The sequence below is a fragment of the Neltuma alba genome, unplaced genomic scaffold (assembly GCF_004799145.2).
Source record: "Neltuma alba isolate B1F8T4 unplaced genomic scaffold, ASM479914v2 tig00011257_pilon, whole genome shotgun sequence".
NCBI classification, from domain to species: domain Eukaryota; kingdom Viridiplantae; phylum Streptophyta; class Magnoliopsida; order Fabales; family Fabaceae; genus Neltuma; species Neltuma alba.
Genome location: NW_021635970.1, coordinates 27,378 through 50,906, shown reverse-complemented (window position 1 = coordinate 50,906; position 23,529 = coordinate 27,378). Strand labels below are relative to the sequence as shown.

Sequence of the window (23,529 nt, the reverse complement as noted above, 5' to 3'; positions counted from 1 at the left end):
CTATATATCCCAAAATCCTAACCCCAATTTGAGAAGTCTCTATCGGCCGGAGACGTAGAAGATGATGAAAGCCACGATGGTCCAACGAGCGGTGGAAGGCCTAACGTTGTTGGTGGCTAGGATATTGAACACCATCGTGGTGCTCGTGAAGAAGACGCACATCAGCACGACGTCGGCGTCGTTGCCGTCGGTGCCATCGTGCTGGTCGTCGTCCTCGTCGGAGGAGGAGGAGGATGATGATAATGGGTACGGTCTGAGCTGGAGGTTAGCTGTGGAAGCAAACAATGTGGGTCCATGGCGAACAGTTCCGACGAGATGTTACAGACACGTGCAGAGTTACATCATGGGAGGACAGTACCAGAATGATGTCCAACTCATCGCCGACCAAATTCTGTCTTATGCCCTCCACATCCCTCTCTCCTCCGACGGCCTCGACGCCTGGGTTTTCGACGTCGACGATACCTGTATCTCTAACATCAACTACTACAAAGCTCAGGGATTTGGGTTCGTTCCTTCATCTTTATACATACACATATATATATATATATATCTTCCTCCCAAAACCCTCAGTTTTCTTTCTCTGGGGATGAATATCATCTTCTTTCCTCAGTATGATTGTCTCTGCATATTCAAAAAGGGCGAAAAAAAAAAAATTCTATACTCCCAGTGTTCATCTAGTGACACGAATGCTCTTCTATAAACCAAAAGTCATAAGTTTGATTTCCTGTAACTTCAAGTAGTTAGTACCTACCCGATAAGCATACGGCTTTTAGCATTAGACTCCGTGCAATTTAGTTAAAAACTGAGATGTTTTTTGCTTAATAAGGTGAGATTTTTGTGTGTAGGTGCGATCCATTTGATTCAGGGAAGTTCAAGGAGTGGATAATGAAGGGATCATGCCCAGCAATCCCATCGATATTGGGAGTGTTCAAGAAGCTCATAGAGAGAGGCTTCAAAGTGTTCTTACTTACCGGTAGAGACCAAGCCACTCTTGGCCATATCACTATTCTCAACTTACATTCCCAAGGCTTCATTGGCTACCATCGTCTCATTTTGAGGTACTCATAATTACTTACTTCTTAATTTATTGTTTTATATTAGTCTTCTTCTTTTTTATTTTTTTATTGAATATTTTGAATTTGATTGGCCATACTATTAAGGAAAAATCACAAAAAAAATCATTAAAATAGAAAAATTACAAACAGAGACCTATTACAAATTATTATAGGTTTTGACAACAATTTTTATGAAAAAGTCTTTATCTGTAATTTTTAAATTTTGGCGGTCTTTTTTTACGATTTTTCCAACTATTAAGGTCTAGCTATAGCTAGATATGAAGAAAAGTTGGCTTGGCTTTTTCATCAGCATAGTGAACCTGATTCCTTGCTTTAGTTGTACAATTCCATAGCTATGCGTGTTGCATGCGTGTTTGTCCTCTTATTATGTTTATGGTTGGTTTTATTTAGGTGGGGGAATATGATTCTTCTTATGATAATCAAGAATATATAGAATAAAGTGTGTGTATATAAGGACAAAGCTTACAACCAAAAACAATATCATTTGTTGTTGCATGCGTACTTCTTACTCGAAGAGTAGATAGAGACTATCCAATTCATAACACCCACACATAAACGTTTTAATGTGTGTGTGTGTGTGTGTGTGTAATGATCATTTTTAGGCTGTTCTAGTAGTTCTTAGATTGAGTTTCTCCTCTCCTATTTCTAGCCTTTTGTGGGGTCTTATCCATAAGATAAGAGCAAGATTTACGGTTGGGAAAAATAATTATAAGTTTTTTAATTAGAAAACTAATCATGCACAAATATTTGAAGTTGCTTAAAGATCAAGTGCAACTAATCTTAAATTGGGTGTGAAGCCTTCTTCAGTTGTGTGAAACATATCTTCAGATAGCTGGAAAGAGTTGCAATCGTTAGCTCAACTACTTAGGTCTTTTAGGTATCTGCTTTTACACAACTAGTCTTAATATTAAAAAAAAAAAACTTTTGACCAATTTTTCATAGATTTTTTAAGGTTGATATCATCCTTAATTTTTAAATTTGACCTTGTTTTAATTTTGGTTTCTAAGGCAATATTTTAGGGACCAAAATTTTTTTAAGTATATCAAAATGAAGTCATATTTTAAGTTTTAAAACTGCTAATTTTAAATTTCAGGAATTAAATTAAAGATGACATTAACTCATTGTTTGTTTTAAGACTTTAGGATGGTTTGAATTTTTTTTATCTTTCTGTCGACATATCCCACCTCATCTTTGCCACTTATAAAATAGTCTTGAGTTCTCATGTGCCACGGGTTTGATATTTTACTTATTAAATATTATCCATGAAATGCACATGAGTGAGGGGGAGCCCCGGGGGGGGGAGAGAGAGAAACTGGTGGCCTACTGGTAGCCTCTTTTTTTTTTGGCCCTAAAAAGTACCGCTTCCAACTTAGTAAATATTTTTCTGATTTTATTTATAAATGACTTCCAACATGTTTCATATAAATTAAAAAAAACTTTAAATTGTATTAATTTTTATTAAAATATAGTAACTTTTTAACTTTATCTTTATTTAATATATACACTTTTCAAAAAAATAATTATCTACACTATAATAAATGAAGGGCAATATAGTACATTTATGATAAAATTTAATGAAGTGACTTATAAATAGAATAAAAAAAACCTTCTCCCCTGCCCTATAAATAGGACCAGAAGAGTACTTTTAGTCTTATTTATAAATTACTTTTAGCATGTTTACACAGATAAAAAAATCTTAAACTTATTAATTCTTATTTAAAATGCAACAGTTTTCTAATTTTATTCCTATTTAATATACATTATAACTCATGTAAACAAATTTTACACACTAATAAATGAGGAGTAAAATTGTACATCATACAAAAAATTTCTCTTAGTACCCTATAAATAATCCCAAAAAATGTCTTCTCTTTCTGTCCTATAAATATGACCAGAGGAGTATTTGTGTGAAGACTGAATTATAATTTTAAAAATAATTTTATATTATATAAAATAAATATGTAAAAAAAATTATCTCAACTTACATAAAAATACTTTTAAAATGCTTTTTAAAAAAAAATCAAGCACTTTTTAGTTCACGCCGTCCACTCAATTTAATCTTTTGTTTCAAAGCTGACCAAATACCAAACAGAGATTTTATTGTGCTCGCACGTCATGTCACATGGGAGGATCATTAGTACACAAACTTGTTTCAGACTTTGGGTTTGACATGTTCAATGTCTGTGTTCTTTATTTAATATGTCAACGATGGATGGTGAAATTCATTTGCGAAATTTCATTTTAATTATTAGAACCCATTCTACTTTTAATGATGCAAAATTAATTATTAATATTAAAAAAATGTTGAATTAGTGTTCATATATAAACTATACACTCCATAAACAACATGACATATGAGAAACGGGTCCACTTTAATTACCTCTTTTCAATATATCAAAAACCCTTAACAATCACACACACACGTACGACCGATGTTAATTAGGTCATACCTAATTTTTTTAAAATTCTTTTTTTTTTCCAATAAGGTTTTGCCTGGATGCTTCCTCTCTATTATTTATTGATGTCATTTTTCATGGCCACATGTGCTGTCGTGTAATAATGGAATTTGCACGCCTATGCGCATTCAATGCTCGGAAGTTCAATCGTCACAACTAACAATACAAACTTAATAAAATTCGTCTGGTGCTGCTTATAAGATAGGCTGAGAGAGAAAATTTTTACTGGTTTTATTTATAAATCATTTTATTTAACTTCTAGTATGAATGCACTATTTCATCTCTCCTTTATTACAGTGTTTAGTTATTTTTTTAAAAAAAAAAAGTGTATATAATAAATAGGGATAAAGTTGAAAAGTTTTTATATTTTAAGGAGAGTTAATTAATGCAGTTTAATTTTTTTTGGTCTGTGCGAAACATGTTAAAAATGTTTTATAAATAAAACCAGAGGATTTAATTAAGCTTCCTCACGAACCATGGAATGTTAGTTAAATTATTAAATGTGTTGTAAATTGATAAAACTTACCTATTTTAACCTTATTAAATAATGTAATTGTCTTCTACATTTAAAACTTTCTTCCCCTTGATAATAAGAGATAAAAGTAAAAAAATTATTTCTCTGATTCTATTTATAGAGTAGAGAGGTAACACATGTTTTTGTTTTATTTATAGGGTATTAAGAAAAACTTTTACATAAATGTATAATTTTACCCTTTACTTATTGTTGTATTAGACTTTGTTTTCATGAGGTATAATGTATATTAAATATGGATAAAGTTAAAAAGTTGTTGAATTTGAAATGAGAGTTAATGAAATTTAAGGTTTTTTTTGGTCTGTATGAAACATATTAGAAGTGACTTATAAATAGGACCAGAGGAGTATCATTAATTATTATACCAACCACTTATATTTTGGGCTAAAAATTTTTTTTACAAGACTTCTTATATTTTAAAGCGCAAGGATCATGTACATGCTTCCCACAAAGTAAATAGGTGGTTGTCCTTTTATATTTACTATATTGCCGACTTCGTTCACTAGTGGGCACTTCAATATGTATTTGAATAACCGAGTTCTACTTCTAGATAAGTATCATTAGTTCTTTTCATGTTATGCATATGAGACTATTTTCCCACGACTCTTGTTCCTTTTTTGTCCACTTTGAACGGTTCAATTTGCTTATTCCTGTTCTGTGTCAATCCTCTTGGTATGGATATGTGGATATGTTGATTTTTATTGGCGGGAATTAGAAAATGGTATGTGGAGATTTGAAAATGACGCAATTTTTAAATTTATCAGTTTAGGTGGATCATCAGAAAATATGTGCCTTGAACAATAATATTATAGCTCGCCAACCCACTACTTGAACCTGGCTGCCCATGTTGTTTGAAAATGATAATGAAAAGTCATAGGAAGTTCTAAATGCTTATCTGATGATCAACTTTTTAATGCTACAAGTCTCGGACATTTACAACCTTTTAACATCGGTCAGAGACCGAAATCATTTGAGAATGTTATGATTTCTGTGCTTTTTTTTTTTTTTCATAAGTATGACTTGATTGGTGCATGGAATTTCCATGAGCTTCAGTTTAATTAAGTGATACTCCTGATCTTACTTATAAAAATAAAATAGAGATAGAAAATTTATCTTGATTCTATTTATAAGACACCTCTTTTAATTTTTAGTACGCACATACTATTTTATCCCTTATAGACATTTTTTTTTTAAAATGTACATGTATTAAATAGGAGTAAAATTCGGAAGTTATTATATTTCAATGAAAAGTTAATATAGTTTAAGATATTTCTTGATTTGTTAAAATATGTTAAAATATTTTATAAGTAGGATTAGAGGAATAATTGTTTTGTTTTGAAAACTTAATCAATTCTCATAGACTTTTTTTTTTTTTAACGCAGCAGATTTATAAACTCATTGCATGGTTTTTCCCCCCTCCTTACACCAAAACGACTTTAGACCCCTACTTGTACTACACCTTATTCTTATCACATGAGGAAGCTTCAAGTGGCGTTTTATTATTAGTTAGCGAAGTGATAAAATTTTTAATGACATGACTTTTTATATAATTTCCTTGTTCAAACTTTTTATATAAATTTAAACATCTAGAATAGCTGTATTGCTGCCATAAAATTTTAAAAGTGAGAAACTTTCACCAAATAAGCACTAAGAAATTTTTTGCCTTCAAGCATGTGGGTGATTTGGAATCTTGGGTTAGTGTAATTGATTTTATATATATTTATATAGCCGTCAACCACTCATGATTGATGATGGTGAAAAAGGTCAAAGGGTTGGTTTATATAAATGACATTGCCGTAGGTTTTAACTTATTTACCTACTACAAATTAGTAATTACTAGCTAAGATCCTTAATATAAGATTTAATTTGTTAAATTATAGAAGGTAGTATTTTTTAGGGATTAAGGTGTAAATTTGTTTTGAAAATTTTCAATCAGGAGAGTTGAGTAGCCAAAATTTTTTAGTATAAATTTATTCTAAAAATTTAAAATCATAGTAATTTTGCCCTGGCTGTCGAAAAACTAACATTATATTGACCGTTGACATTTTTAATGGTGAGATAAAGTTGTTACAATTTTAAACTTTCAAAACAAATTTGTATTTAAAAAAATATTTAGGTATCGAATACTTTTAAGTAAAAACTTTCAGGACACTCTAACACATTTCTTAAAATTATGGCCACGTTTTGAGTAATGATTCCCGCGTTTTAAGTTTTGTCAAGTTTGGCTCAAGTCAGCGCAATGGGAACAACGCACCTAAATCTTCGCCTTTAATTAGATAGCTTTGTCAATCATTCATTCATGTCGATTGTCGACCGTTGTTCTCTCTTTTTTTGCCGTTTATTATGACATTTCAGTTTCAACCCAAAATAATAATTATAATAATGATAATAATATTATTAATGATTTTTTAAAAAAAAAACAAGAGTTTAAGGCAATGAATTAAATTAAAGTTGGTCCATTATTACGACGAAGTTGCGACTGCTGCCTCACGGCGTTGCCCCATTCAACGTCAACCTCCTACTCCCATGCACCTTAATCAATCAATCAACTAATTAATTAACTAACTAATAAGTTAGTTTGTTTTTATACATATTACCTTGATTTACTGTGTTGGTTAATTATGGAATCAGCTGTTTTAGCAATGATTAGAATTGTGATTAGGAGGAAATTAACTATGATTTTGATCATTGTAGTCATTAATTTACTGCTAGATACATAAAAGTGTTAGGGCAAAAGTAACTGTTGTTGCAATTATATAGTTATATTATTATACTCTCTCTTATCATATTTCCTCGCACATTCTCTTTTATCCTTTTTCTCATTTACTATAAGGACATTTTTGAAAACATAACTATATTTCTAACCTATTTATTGCTCTAACTAATTTTAACTAAGAGTTTGTTGTTTGTGAATTAGTTATTTGAAACGTATAATAAGAATCAGAAACCGTATAAATTTAATTAAGAGACAAAATTGACTGAGGTATTATACTTTTTATATTTGCAGGCGAGGGGAGTACAAAGGCGAAAGCGCGTCAAAGTACAAGTCGGAGAAGAGGAAGGAGATAGAAGCAGAAGGATACAGAATATGGGGCAATGTGGGAGATCAGTGGAGTGATCTTCAAGGCTACTCTCAGGGGAAACGTAGTTTCAAGCTTCCTAATCCTATGTATTTCATCCGCTAATTGAATATTAATTTCCATTACCCTGCTCTAATTAATCTTTAATTAGCTATATATGTCAATTAATAACACAACTTCGTCAATTGTTAGCTACCATTAGTTAGCTGGCCGCCTGGTTTAATTTGTCTTAATTTGTACCCCCTAACTAGTATTAATTGGTCTCCCATTGTTGAATGCCAATTAAGTAACATATGCACTCACATCATAATTAATTACAAATTGTGATGCCAATATAATTTTAATGCCTTCGAATGAGCTAGGCTGCTTAATTTGATCTACACCTTCTACTTCTTCTTCCTCCTCCTTTCTACCTATAAAAAGATCTTCAAACCCTATTATTCATCTAATTAATTAGATATGGTTAGAGAGACTAATTCAAAAGATGTGTGTTGAATGGGTCAAAGGAGAAGAGTAAGAGAGAGAGGAAGAGAGAGGGAGAATAACACAAAAGGAGCGAAATTCCAAGAAGAAACAGGCAATATAAATTACAAGAGATATTTAACATTTAAAGGAATAGGGGACCATGATGAATGATATATACATAGATAATATAAACAAGAAAAGTGAAATTTCCAGGAAGCCAGAGGGCAATGTGGGTTGGAAAGTTTCAGAACAAATTGATGATAGATAGACAACAAGAAGAAGCAGATAAAGGAGTGAGGTTACCCATTTTGACTCTCTGAACGAGGAAAAAAGCGCGTCCTACTTGCCATGTACTATTTGTCATCATTTTAAAAGTTATTCTTCGATGGTTTTGCATCTTTTCCCCCCCTTCAAGTTCTGCATATATAATCTAGGTTCTTATAATGCTACTTTTTCCTACATCCTATGTCAAATGAGTAACTTACCATTGGTTTAACTTGATATTGATCAATTTGTTTTTGACACTACAAATTAGGGAATCAGTTGTAGAGCTCATCCTTTTGATGAGCACTCTAAATTTATCAGATTTGGATTGTTTATATCTCATTTGAATAGTCTAAATTTGGTTTTTTTAATTTTTTTGGTCAAAATAATTACTTTAATATGTATAGAATATAAAATAGAGATAATCTCTTAACTCTTGTTTTTTTCAAAAAGATTTTTTTCTATTTAAAAATAATTAATTAAAATTTTTAAACATAAATCATTCATATCATATATAAATGGTCTATCTCTTATGAGTTTAAGATACACATCAAGGTGATGAACACTGAAACTGGTTCCTACAAATTGGGTGTGGTTGGGGAAATTAAAAGTTACATGACCAGACGACAAGATAGCCAGCCAAACAATAATAATTATTCTTGTTAATTAGATTCCTCTTAAGTATATTTTCACGTGAAAACCAAAATTAGCTTTGTGTTTATTGAGATAAAAACTTGCGCTAATGCATTAAATTAGAGAGTTTGGGAAATAAACTATATACTGTTTATAATTTAATTTGTAAACAATTTGATTGAGTCAGGATTCTTTTACTTTCTGATAAAATTGATTGCGTGTGATGTGTTCAAAGAGAAATGAAGAAATAAATGGGTAAATAAGAGTTTAAATATAAAATATGGACCCCATGCATAATTATATATTTTCTAATATATATGGATATATTAATTATTATCTACTCTACTTTGCCAAGTCAATATTTATTCATGAATAATATACACAACTAATGATTTTTGGAAAAGTTTTTCATAGGTCACAAATAAGAAGATTACATATAAATAGGTCTTTTGAACTCCATTTAATATTAATAGATATAGTTTTCATATTTACAAGTTGAGTTGTGTTATTTATAAGTCCTTTAAGAACTATTAGTATTAAATGAAATTCAGGAGACCTATCAGTATTTGATTTTCTTACTTATCATCTACAGATAATTTTTCCATGGCCTTTTTCCCTATATATAAGGATAATCAATATAATACCCCCAAGAAAAATCTCCAAAATTCCTTGCTTACCATATCACATACTAATTAATTAATGTTTCTTTTGGGCAAAAAGTTAATTAATGGTTTGATCATACTCATACTGGCAATTTGGGAGGGAGAAAGCCTCTTTAATTGTGCCCAAAAGGCAGTGATGTTTGGGAGGGAATCATGATTAGATGCTTCATCATTGAAATCCTAATTTTTCTAATTATTTATTATTTGTTAATTTTAGTACACTATTGGATTGTTATTTATATATGAAAAATTCTATTCCATTCCAAACTTTAATTGGCAAAGAAACACTTGCAAGTCCAAAGCTCAATCCATAAGGTGCCATCCCCCCTTTTATCAGTCCAATCAGAACAAGTACACCTTTAATCAATTAATTAATAAAAGAACAATATAGATTAGCTGTATTTATTATAATATATTCTTTAACCTTATCCCCCATCTCAATAACTTTCCAAAGTCATGAATTTATTCATAAAAAAAGTCTATGTACAAAGTCGTCTTCCTTTTTTATTCTTCATGATTGGTCTCTTAATTTATCGTGACCTTTTTTGGGCCATGCTCAACTTTTATTTATCGGACAATGCACTTGGAATTATCTAAATTGGTTCTTGGATTATTTGAGATAGTTTCCAATTGTTTGCTATTCTTCGTCAATGTTAGTCAAATTTTAATATTTAATACTATTTTTTTCCCTAAATATCAGAGTTAGTTGGTGTTTTTAAACATAACACCCCAATTCATTTTATCTTGTAAATTTATAATTTTTTCTCGAAATTATCTATATTGATGTAAAGTATTTTTACCTAAGTGTAGTTTCAATGTAAATAATTAATTAAGGATAACTTAAGGAAGCCAACACATATTTGTTACAAATAACTAATTTAACTAATTTTTTTAATCTCATCAAATTAGTTATCTAGCTCTTATATTAAGAACCAAAGATAATATAAACTTTTTTATAAAGGGTTAAGGTACATCCAGTACCCTAAGATATTTTGTGATACATCAGCATGCCACAGTATTTTGTAAGTCCGTCCAGCACTCTAAAGTTTTTTTTTTCCCCTTGGTGCTAGATGCACCCAAAAAAATTAAGAAAGTTGCTTTGAGGTACTAAATGCATCAAAAAATATTCATGATGCTGGACACACTTAAAAAATACTTCAGGATATTGGATACACTATAAAATATTTTAGAATGCTAGATACATATAAAAAAAATACTTCTAGGTGCTGGATTAACTTTTTGATAAATCATGCATAATTTATTTTCAAGTTTCAAACACTACAGAAGGCCCATATCTCTGTTGTTGGTTGTAAAAAAAAAAAAAAACCTTAAAAAGAATCGGTTGAAGACTTGGAATGTTGATAGTCGATTAAGAAACAGTGCTGGGTTGGGCTTTACCATCACACTCTTATTCTGGGCTTCATAAGTACATTTCTTGTGCTGGGCCTCAAAATTCATGGACCAAATGAATTTGGGCCAATCTTAAAACTGTAACCCAACTTTTCAACGTCCATATACTTTGGATCCCGTTTTAACTTCTTAAGTGGGTTTCATCCCAAAAATATGCTTTACATCTTCAAATATATTGAAAAGCAAAATTGTATCAAAAAAGAAAAGCAAAAACATGATTGATTTGGGGATGCAAATAAAAGTCAATAACCAGAATAATGTCTTGTAAATTATTTTAAAATTATATAGCCATCAATTTTTAAATTTCAAAATATATTAAAATTATACTAATCTTTCTTCGAAATTTGCTGATATTATAGGCATCTTCATCTTTCATATATTTTTATTTTAGCTATCATATTTCCTTACGAATAGAAATAAATTATTTTAATGTAATAAAATTCATGGAAGATTTTTTTAAAATATTTTGAAAGTAAAATAGAAGTATTTATCTTTTATTTTCATGGGAGACATGTATCATAAGCTTTTTAAAATAGAGAGAATATCCGTATAACTTCAATAAACTTATGAGAAATTCATATTATTTTGATTAAATATGCACTATTAAATATTAGTAATACATAGAGTGAGTAATATAGTAATATCTCACCAAAAAGTAAAAGACAATTTTTTTTTCGGAGGGGGAATTCAAAGTCAAAGAAAAAGGAAAAAATGATTTAGATATTTTATTATTTCTCAGAACTTATTAGCTCCATAATTGGATCCCACGTGGCGGATGGAGTCGATATTTTGGAATATAATTACCAAAGTCCCATCATCAACTGTACCTTTGAGTTCTGTGATTTTTTTTTTTTGACCGGAACCTTTGAGTTCTGTGATTGTTTCATGATTAAGTAATTATAACATGAAAATTGGTAATCCTTTTATAGAGCTACATCCCTAAGATTGAACGCTTCAATCCTTATCTTCTCGTTTTTGTTTTCTAGATTTTAGGTAAAGTATTTAATTAAAGCCCTCTAAAAAAATTAGACAGAGACCCAAAAAAAATCCTCAACAAAATGATTGAACAAGATATTTTGATAAACAATACTCTTTTAGTCATATTCATAAGGCAAGAGAAAAATTTTGTTGATCATTTTTATAAGTCACTTAATTAAATTTGTAACTTAGATATACTCCCTCCGTTTCTTATTATAAGAGACATTTGATGCTTATAATATGTTTTCATATATAAGAGACATTTAAAAATTGTCTCTATTTTTTTGTATTGATTTTCTATTTTACCCCTATTTATTTTGTCTCCAACTCATACTCTCTCTCCCTCCCACTTATCTTTTTTTTAATAATTTAAATGTTCTCTTGCATACTCTCTCTCCTTATTAATGGTGGCATTGTTGGAAAAAACATTATACTTTTTACACATTAATTGTCCTCAACTAATTTTAACTGTTTTTTTATTAACGTAATTTGGTTATTTGTCTCTTATAATGAGGAACGGAAGTAGTATTATTTTATCTTTTATTTATTAGAATGTAGATAACTATCTTTTTTGACAAGTATATTTATTATATAAGGATAAGATTGGAAAATTATTATATTTTAGTTAAGAGTTAATGTAGTTTAATATTTTTTTTATCTATATGAAATATATGAGAAGTGTCTTATAAATAGGATCAAATGAATGTTTTTAAAGATTTACTTATTACTCCCTCCATCCCTTTTTATAAACAACATGAGAGTTTATCACGTAAATCAAAATGTTAGTTAAAATTAATTAAAGACAATAAATGTGTGGAAATTAGAAGTTTATTCTCTAAAATGCCCTTATTTATGGAGGGAGAGTATAAGATAGAAAATAAGAAAATCATTATAATAAAAAAATTATGGAAGGGAGAGTGTGTGATAGAGAGATGATGGTTTGATAAATGAAATAATAAATATATTAAGTATTAAAATAAGTAATTAATGAGGGTAAAATAGAGAATTAACTACAAAAATTTAAGACAACTTATAAATATTACTTATATTTAAGAATAAAAAAATAATAGTTATTGTTTATAAAATATGATTCTTATGATACTATATAATCTATGCAACTGACTTTGCCTGTTGTGACAAAACCCGCTGTTGTAGGCAAAGTGTTCGGCTGAAACTAGTAGTACAGGTGGTTCTATTTCATCTCTGTGTACCTTTCTTCATCATATATAGAGATTAAAATGCTCAAGCTTCTTGATATTATAAATACTTTAAGAGCCACTTAATCGATTTGAATAAATTTAAAAATTTTAAATAAATTAGTTAATAAATGTTATATAATTTTTTTAAAATATCTTTATATAATATTAAATTATACTCTATCTAATTTAAAATATAAGCATCAAATCTTTGACATGATTTTTTTTTAATAAGGTACAATTTGAGTTTTTGTTTGATCATTTAATTCTTTTTTTAAATTTTTACTGTTAATTAATTATATGTCTTTCTCATCTCTTTTTCTATCCATTATATCTCACACTTACCCTCTCCATAAATAAGTATATTTTAGAAAAATAAGTTGCGCTTTTTTTTTTACATATTTATTATTTTTAACTAATTTTAATTTTAATGAACTGTTTGAGTTATGTAATTTAATTATTTGATGTTTATATTTTGAATAGAAGTATATCTATTTATAAGTTAAATAAATTATTTTTAAAAAAATTACAAATATGAGGGACAAAGTGAATTATAATCTTACTATTATGTTCTTATTTATAAATTATTTGTATCCTAAACTTATAAACCAAAAAATATATTAAATAAATAACTTTTTCCACATTTGCTCATATTAAAGAAAAAGTATTAAAAAGGGGAAATGGCAAATAAAGACCTTTGAAAATATAAAATGGCAATTTGGGTACCCCAATTCACAAAATAGCTATCAGAGACCGGGTCCTAAATTGCAATTATGAAATGCAGGAGAAAAGTCAAAAATGTCATTCCCTTTCTCTTCCTTCCGTCTCATCCCCTCCCTCTTTTTCTTTCTTCTCTCTCTCTCTCTCTCTCTCTTCGTCCTTCTCTTTACTGCTACTGAATCAAGCTCAAAGCATAGCACTCTAGTCCTCACCTCAGCCACGTCTCTCACTTCAGAATTTAGAGGGAGAGAAAGGCGATGCTATGTTCTGATTCTTCCACCATAGCTCAAAACCCTATCTCCATTTCCACCTTCCATAGCCACAAACCTGGTGCAGCGAAGAAGGATCTGTACCTTAGAATATTTGGTAAAGTTTCAGCTTGTACTATTATCTCTTGTAACAAAATAATATTGCGATGGTTTGTTGGATTTTGAATAGAAAATCTACTTTGAAATTATTATTCCTTGTCTCGGAGAGAGAAGGAACAGTGTAGCAAAGCATGTTGGAGCATTGTTTTATGCTTGTTTAAGATTATGTGTAATGCTTACAGAGTGTGATATTCTGCCCCTGCTTGAACTAAGTACCAAATCTGCAACATTATTTGATTCATCTTTTATCACCTTGGATATATCAGAACAGTTATGGAGGAAATCAAGAAATGAAAATTCATGATTAACTTTCATTAGTCAATTTATCAATTTCATGGAGAAAGTCAAAGGCTATTTTAATGTGTATGTGTCTTTTTATATATAGTTTGAACTTTTATGTGTTTACATACCCAGAAAACATACCAAGATCATATTGGATTTTGTCTTGCATACAGGACAATTCTTCCAAATGGAACAAGGTGTCAAGAAATTCTTTGAGAACTATGGTTAGATTAGGAAATACATTTCAATTTGATGGTGACAAGTTCATAATCTACTCCTCCTTAAAGAATGAAAGCTTGGATGATTCATTGCATGTGAATGAGGAAGGGAAGTCAACTTTATGATGGAATGTAAGACTCAAGATTGCATGAGGTGTAGCTCGTAATTAGTTTCCTTGTACAAGGGGTTCAACTCACTGAACTTGTCATTAATCTTACTAAACTTGTCATTTACTGCTTATCAGAAGTAGTTGCTGTCAGAAATCTGCAAATTTTAATTTCAACAGATAAATTTGAAATTGTATGAAACCTTATGGGAACTTGTTATTTGCTATACTCAATTTGTCATTTGTCATAGTAAACTCGTTACTTCGTAAATCAATGTGAAAATTCAGTCATTTTGACAGAGAAATTTGAAATTGTGTGAAAACCTGATGGAACTTGTCATTTGCCAAACTCAACTTATCATTTGCCATAGTAAACTTGTCACTTCATAAGTCAATATGAAAATTCAGTCATTTTAACGAAGAAATTTGAAATTGTATGAAAATCTCATAGGAACTTGTCATTTGCTATACTCAACTTGTTATTTGCCATAGTAAACTTGTCACTTCATAAATCAATGTGAAAATTCATTCATTTTTTTGAAATTATATGAAAACCTTATGGGGACTTGTCATTTGCCAAACTCAACTTGTTATTTGCCATAGTAAACTTGTCACTTCGTAAATCAATGTAGAAATTCAATCATTTTAATGGAGAAATTTGAAATTGTATGAAAACCTTATGGGAACTTGTCATTTGCCAAACTCAATTTGTTATTTGCCATAGTAAATTTGTCACTTCGTAAATCAACGTGAAAATTCTGTCATTTTGATAGAGAAATTTGAAATTGCATAAAAACCTTATGGAAACTTGTCATTTGCCAAATTCAACTTGTCATTTGTCATAGTTAACTTGTCACTTTATAAATCAATGTGGAAATTCAGTCATTTCAATAGAGAAATTTAAAATTGTATGAAATTCTTATGGGAACTTATCATTTGTCATATTCAACTTGTTATTTGTCATAGTAAACTTTTCACTTCGTAAATCAATATGAAAATTCAGTCATTTTAACAGAGAAATTTGAAATTGTATGAAAACCTTATGTGAACTTGTCATTTGTCAAACTCAACTTGTCATCTGCCATAGTAAACTTGTCATTTCATAAATCAATATGAAAATTTAGTCATTTTAACAGAGAAATTTGAAATTGTATGAAAACCTTATGGGAACTTGTCATTTGTCAAACTCAACTTGTCATCTACCATAGTAAACTTGTCATTTCATAAATCAATATGAAAATTTAGTCATTTTAACAGAGAAATTTGAAATTGTATGAAAACCTTATGAGAACTTGTTATTTATCATACTCAGCTTATCATTTGTCATAGTGAACTTATCACTTCTGATAAGGTTTTTATACAAGTTTACATTTCTCTTCGTAAATGATAATTTCCAGAATTCTTTGACAACAACCAGTTTTTTACAATGAAAGGAGGTAACAGTTGTTAATTCGAGTATATCAGTAGGAGATGAGGTTGTAGAATAAAGAGAGATTATGGAGAATGAGAGCTTTTATATGAAGAGTACTATATTAGGCTATTAGCATTACATGTTTTGCAGAAAATTAAATATGGAAGCTACACGGTTAACATGTTTTCATTTTTCCCATTGCAAATAATGGGTTGGGAAAAACATAGAAGAACGTCACGGTTCTAGAGAAGAAGAATGAAATCGAAGGAGAGTAGAAGAAGGAAAGAGAAGAAAGAGGGGGGAGAGAGAGAGAGAAAGGAAGTCAGAAATTTACGTTTCCAGAGAGGGAGAGTAGGACAAAGAGAGAGAGGAAGAGAAGAAGGAAAGAGAAAGAAATGAGGTGCTGGAAGAAAGAGAAAAGGAAGGGCATTTTAGTCATTTGGGCTTCATTTCATAATTGCAATCTAGGACCCGGTCTCTGATGGCAATTTTATGAATTGAAGTACCCAAATTGCCATTTTATATTTTCAAGGGTCTTTATTTGCCATTTCCCCTATTAAACATGTTTTATATTTTCTTTCACCTATCTACTTTATCTCTCATCAACAATAAGGATAAAATTGAAAAAGACTTTGTAATTACTCTACAACTGACTTATGTTTATGAACAAATTTTTTTCTTATAAGTAACTTATAAATAGAAAGTGAGAAGAAATTATCCCCACTTTTGTCAGTCTAATTAGAACAAGTACAACCTTATAATTAATTAATAAAAGAACAATATAGATTAGCTGTATTTGTTATAATATATTCTTTAACCTTATCCCTCACCTTGATAACTTTCCAAAGTTATGAATTTATTCATAAAAAAAGTCTATGTACAAAGTCGCCTTTTTTTTTTTTATAAAGGTAATAAAAAAAGTCGTCTTTTTTTAATTCTTCGTGATTGGCCTTCTTTTTATCTTAATTTATCCTTTAACCTTTTTTGGGCCATGTTCAACTTCTATTTATTGGACAATGTACTTTGGATTTTCTGAATTGGGTCTTGGATTATTTGACATAATTCCAATTGTTTACAATTCTTCGTCATTGTTTGTGAAATTTTAATATTTAACACTGTCTCTGTTACTTAATATTACCTCCGGTCTTTAATATAAGATCTTGTTTGACTTTTATTTTGTTCTTAAATATAAGATCCCAATATATTTTGTCTCTCATATTTATATATTTTTTTCCAAGGTAGTTTTTCTAACAATGATAATTCCAGCTAACACACTTAATTAGCAAGGATATTTTAGGAAAGACAACACTTATTTATTACAAATAACTAACTTAATTTTTTCTAATCTCTTCAAATTAGTCAACTAGCTCTTATAATTAGAACCGGAGGTGGTATAAGCACAAAATTTACTTTATTTTGTATATTTATTATTATTTTTAAAGTAGTCCTTATAATACTTGTACATGTTAAATGTTCAATTAAATAGTAGTTCTAACTAATATAGACAAGAAGAATATTATTATTAATATAATATTTATTAATATATAATGAATTAAGATAAGAATAATTAGCAAGAGTATTTTAGGAAAGATAACATATATTTACTACAAATAACTAACTTAACAAATTTTCTTAATACTCCTTCGATCCTAAATATAAGACCCATTTTGTAGTGTAATTACACTAGAAAATGAGTCTTATATTTAGGACCAGAGGAGTATATTTAAATGAGTCAACTAGTTCTTATATTAAGGACAGGAAGTAGTACTAGCCCCGTTCCTAAATGTTAGAACTAGTTAGTGTTCCTAAATAGTAGACAACAACACTTTTTGTTTCACAAATTTATAATGTGTTTTTAAAAATGTTTTTATTGATTTTAAGATATTTTCACACAGATTTAGTTTCAACATACATAATTGAATAAGTATAATTTAAAGAAGTTAATTCACATTTATTTTTTTTATTTTTTGGTGAAGTAATTCACATTTATTATAATTAACCAACTTAATTAATTTTTTTTATATTTTTAAATTAGTTATCTGACTCTTATATTAAGAACAGAAGATTGTATGAACAGTGTATAATTTATTTTTCAATTTTCAAACACTAAAAACAAGGCCCACAGCTTTGTTGTTGGTTTGGGGGGGGGGAACGTAAAAAGAATCGGTTGAAGAGTTGGATATGTTGATAGCTGATTAAGAAACCGTGCTGGGTTGGGCTTTAACAGCACACTCTTGGGCTAGGCTTTATAAGTATGTTCTTCGGCTGGGCCTCAACGGTTATGGACGAAATGAATTTGGGCCAATCTTAAAACTGAAACCCAACTTTGCAACTTCTATATACTTTGGACCATGTTTTTCTTTTTAATAATATTACCTCATATTCTTAATATAAAACCTAGTTGATTAATTTAAAAAATTAATTAAGTTAGTTTTTGTTATAAATATTTATTGTCTTTCCTAGAATATCCTTATTAATTATATATATTAGTTAGAATTATGATTTTTTTTTGTTGACCACCCAGTTTACCGGAGCTTTGTTCCGACTACATCTGGATCCGACCCGCGTTGCACACCTGGCTGTGGTGGGTGAGTCTCCCAACAGGGATTTCTACATACGTTGAAACTCGAACTCGAGGTCTCGCTTAAGCAGTACCAAGTCGTTTACCACTTGAACCAACCCCTATTGGTAGTTAGAATTATGATTTGATGAAACCTTTAATATATCCAACTACTACAAAGAATATTTTGAAAAAAAAATATAAAAGACAAAATATATTAGAGTCCTATATTTAGGATCAAATTAAAAGTCAAATAAGCTCTCATAATGAGAAACATAGGCAGTACTAAATAACATTACTTAACAAAAGCAAACAACAATACAAATACACTATTCTTAATCAAGATCCATCCCTTGAATCTAAGGTGGAGATTGATCAAATATACAAAAATTTTCTTCTAACCGATAAGCATCTTTCGCTAGACTATCAGCAACAAATAAATGACACATGTCCATATATCTAATTAAGACTTGCCACTCCATATTCACTATGACTTTAGTGTCATGTATGATATCTTTAAACGGGTGCTCCACAGCCGCGCACTTTGGATCCTGTTCTAACTTCTTAAGCATCTCTAAAATATAATACTCCTCCGGTCCTAATTATAAGACCCAATTGACTTATTTGAGAGATTAAGGAGTAAGTTAAGTTGGTTATTTATAATAAATAAGTATTGTCATTACTAAAATATCCTTGCTAATTAAGTATATTGGCTAAACTATCATTATTAGAAGGATTATCTTGGAAAAAAATGCATAAATATAAGAGACAAAATGGATTGGGTCTTATAATTAGGACCAAATAAAAAGTCAAATTGGGTCTTATAATAAGGACCGGAGGAGTACCTTCTATCCTAATTATAAGAGTTGTTGACTAATTGAAGGATATTAAAAAATAAATTAAGTTAGTTATTTATAATAAATAGTGTGTTGCTTTTCCTAAAATATCTTTGCTAATCAAATGTATTAGTTAGAACTCCTATTATTAAAATGACTACCTTAGAGAAAAAAAACATAAATATTAGAGACAAAGTGGATTAGGGTCTTATATTTAGGATCAAAATAAAAGTCAAACAAAGTCTTATATTAAGAACCGAAGGTAGTACTTTACATATTCAAATAAATTGAAAAGCAAAATTGCATCGGGAAAAAAAAAAAGCAAAAGCAAAAGCATAATTGATTTGAGGAAGTAAGTAAAAATCAATAACCAGAATAATGTCTGGTAAATTATTTTAAAATTATATAGCCATCGTTTTAAAAATAGAAAGAAATTATTTCAATGTAAGAAATTCATGGAAGATTTTTTAAAATATTTTGAAAGTAAAATAGATGTATTTATCTTTTATTTTCATGGGAGATATGTATCATAAGCTTTTTAAAATAGAGAGAATATCCCTATAACATCAATGAACTTATGAAAAATTCATATAATTTGATTATATATGTGTTATTAAATATTCTTGCCAGTTTAAAATATAAGATAAATTTTGTTGGAGTAGTTTGATTTTTTTATAAAATAATATTCACTTTTATCCGAGTATTTAATGAGTTTTTATTTCCAATTTTACCCTTAACATATATTTTTTCCCCTCTTTTGATTCATTTATTACATCTTTTACTTACTCTCTCCATTAATAAAAACATATTTGAAAAAAAAATGCGTGCCTTATATATTTATTATTTTAAACTAATTTTAACTAATTTTTGATAAACATAAATAGATAAAATTTATCTTATATTAGGAGCAACTAATAGTAAACGTAAAGTGAGTAATACGGTGATATCTCACCAAAAAGCATAGAACAAAAAACCAGACCAAACCGGCTGGTTCAACTAGTGAACCGATTAGTGGTCCGGTTTGGTTTGAATATTAAACCATGAGAGAGTTGAACTGATAGCGAACCGGTCAAACTGATGTGAACAGTTAAAAACTGATAAAAACCGGTGTGAATCGATAATAAACCGGTTTAGATGATTATGTTGTTATTGGTCCTATTTTTTCTCATTTAGTTCCTAATATCTCAGTCCCTATAAATTTAAATAAATTTTAATGATAATTTTGGTATCAATGATTATTAATTTTAGGTAATGATAAATCATAAAAATCAAAATTCTTAATATTGTTATATTTTGTTATTATTATAATCAAACTACTGTCATATTTCTTTATATTTTGTTATTAGTGATTATTAATGTTGTTATATTTCATTATTTTTAATTAACTTATATTATTTTAATATGACCGGTTGGATCCCGAGTTGACCCTAGTCCGACCAACTAACCCTTGAACCACTACCTCAACCGGTTTAATGTCCGGTCCGGTTTTTTGTTCCTTACCAAAAAGCAAAGACAATTTTTGTTGGTTGGGGGGATCAAAGTCAAAGAAAATGAAAAATAGCTTTTGATTTATATTCTGGTCCTATTTTAAGATATTTTTTAATCCTATTTATAGAATAGTAAGAAATTTTTTTTGTATAAATATATAATTTTATCCCTAATTTATTATTGTATTAATTTTCTTTATATAAGATCTAATATATATTAAATAAGAATAAAATTAAAAAAATTGTTTATTACCAAAAAAAATTGTTGAATTTTAAAAGAGGATTAATAAAATTTAAAAATTTCCGTATAAAATACGTTGAAAATGATGTCTCTAAACGGGTGGTACACAGCCACGAACTTTGGATCCTGTTTTGACTTCTTAAATGGGTTTCATCTCTAAGATATACTTTACATCTTCAAATAAATTAAAAAGCAAAATTGTATCCCAAAAAAAAAAAAGCTGATGTTATAGGTATCTTCATCTTCAATATATTTTTATTTTAGTTATATATTTCCTTAAAAATAGAAATAAATTATTTCAATGCAAGAAAATTCATGGAAGATTTTTTTAAAAAATATTTTGAAAGTAAAATAGATGTATTTATCTTTTATTTTCATGGGAAATATGTATCATAAGCTTTTTAAAATAGAGAGAATATCCGCATAACTTCAATGAACTTATAAAAAATTCATATAATTGGATTATATATACGTAATTAAATATTCTTGCCGGTTTAAAATATAAGATAAAGTTTGTTGGAATAGTTTGATTTTTTAATAAGATAACATTCACTTTTATTCAAACGTTTAATGAGTTTTTATTTTCAATTTTACCCTTAACATGTGTTTTCTTTCCTTTTCGATTCATTTATTATATCTTTTACTTATTCTCTTCATTAATAAGGACATATTTATTATTTTAAACTAATTTTAATTAATTTTTTATAAAAATGAATAGATAACATTTATCTTATATTTTGAAAGGAGCAACCGATAGTAAACGTAGAATGAGTAGTACGGTGGTATCTCACCAAAAAGTAAAAAACATTTTTTCGTTGGTTGGGGGATCAAAGTCAAAGAAAAATGAAAAACAGCTTTTGATTTATACTTTATAAAGCAGAAAGATAAGATATTTTTTAATTCTATTTATAGAATACTAAGAAATTTTTTTGTATGAATATACAATTTTATCTCTAATTTATTATTGTATTAATTTTGTTTATATAAAATGTAATATATGTTAAAAAAGAATAAAATTAAAAAATTGTTGAATTTTAAAAGAGGAGGAATAAAATTTAAAATTTTCCGTATAAAATACGTTGAAAATGATGTCTCCAAACGGGTGGTACACAGCCACGAACTTTGGATCCTGTTTCTACTTTTTAAGTGGGTTTCATCTCTAAGATATACTAGTACTTTACATCTTCAAATAAATTGAAAAGCAAAATTGTATCGGGAAAAGAGAAAAAGAAAAGCAAAAACATAATTGATTTGAGGATGTAAATAAAAATCAATACCCAGAATAATGTCTTGTAAATTATTTTAAAATTATATAGCCATCATTTTTTAATTTCAAATATATTAAAATTATAGTAATCTTTCTTAGAATTTTTCTGATATTATAGGTATCTTCATCTTTCATATATTTTTATTTTATTTATATATTTCCTTAAAAGTAGAAATAAATTATTTCAATGCAAGAAAATTCATGGAATATTTTTTTAAATATTTTGAAAGTAAAATAGATGTATTTATCTTTTATTGTCATGGGAGACATGTATCATAAGCTTTTTAAAATACAGAGAATATCCGCATAACTTCAATGAACTTATGAAAAATTCATATAATTGGATTATATATGCATAATTAAATATTCTTGCCGGTTTAAAATATAAGATAAATTTTGTTGGAGTAGTTTATTTTTTATAATATAACATTCACTTTTATCCAAACATTTAATAAATTTTTATTTTCAATTTTACTCCTAACACATATTTTCTTTCCATTCTAATTCACTTATTACATCTTTTACTTATTCTCTTTATTAATAAGAACATATTTTTTAAAAAAATATATGCCTTATATATTTATTATTTTAAACTAATTTTAACTAATTCTTTATAAACACAAATAGATAACATTTATCTTATATTTTGAAAGGAGCAACTAATAGTAAATGTAGAGTGAGTAATACGGTGGTATCTCACCAAAAGTAAAAGACAATTTTTTTTTTAATTGGTTGGGGGATCAAAGTCAAAGAAAAATGAAGAACAACTTTTGATTTATACTCTGATTCTATTTATAAATTAGAAAGATAAGATATTTTTTAGTTCTATTTATAGAATACTAAGAAATTTTTTTTGTATGAATATACAATTTTATCCTTTATTTATTATTGTATTAATTTTGTTTATATAAAATGTAATATGTGTTAAATAAGAATAAAATTAAAAAATTATTGAATTTTACAAGAGAATTAATAAAATTTAAAATTTTCCGTATAAAATACGTTGAAAATGATGTCTCCAAACGGGTGGTACACAGCCACGAACTTTGGATCCTGTTTTAACTCCTTAAGTGCGTTTCATCTCTAAGATATACTTTACATCTTCAAATAAACTAAAAAGCAAAATTGTATCGGACAAAAAGAAAAAGAAAAGCAAAATCATAATTGATTTGAGGATGTAAATAAAAATCAGTAACCAGAATAATGTATTGTAAATTATTTTAAAATTATATAGCCATCATTTTTTAAATTTCAAAATATATTAAAATTATAGTAATCTT

At 28.4% G+C, this 23,529-nt stretch overlaps 1 protein-coding gene across 1 annotated transcript; it reads left to right on the top strand.

Annotated features, from left to right (window-relative positions):
• On the top strand, positions 1–7,520 carry LOC114763130 (acid phosphatase 1). The gene is made up of 3 exons (XM_028952736.1): positions 1–504; positions 846–1,058; positions 7,072–7,520. The coding sequence occupies exons 1-3, from the start codon at positions 62–64 to the stop codon at positions 7,247–7,249; spliced, it is 834 nt and encodes a 277-aa protein (XP_028808569.1). The 5' UTR covers positions 1–61; the 3' UTR covers positions 7,250–7,520.
• Positions 7,521–23,529: the final 16,009 nt, after the last annotated feature.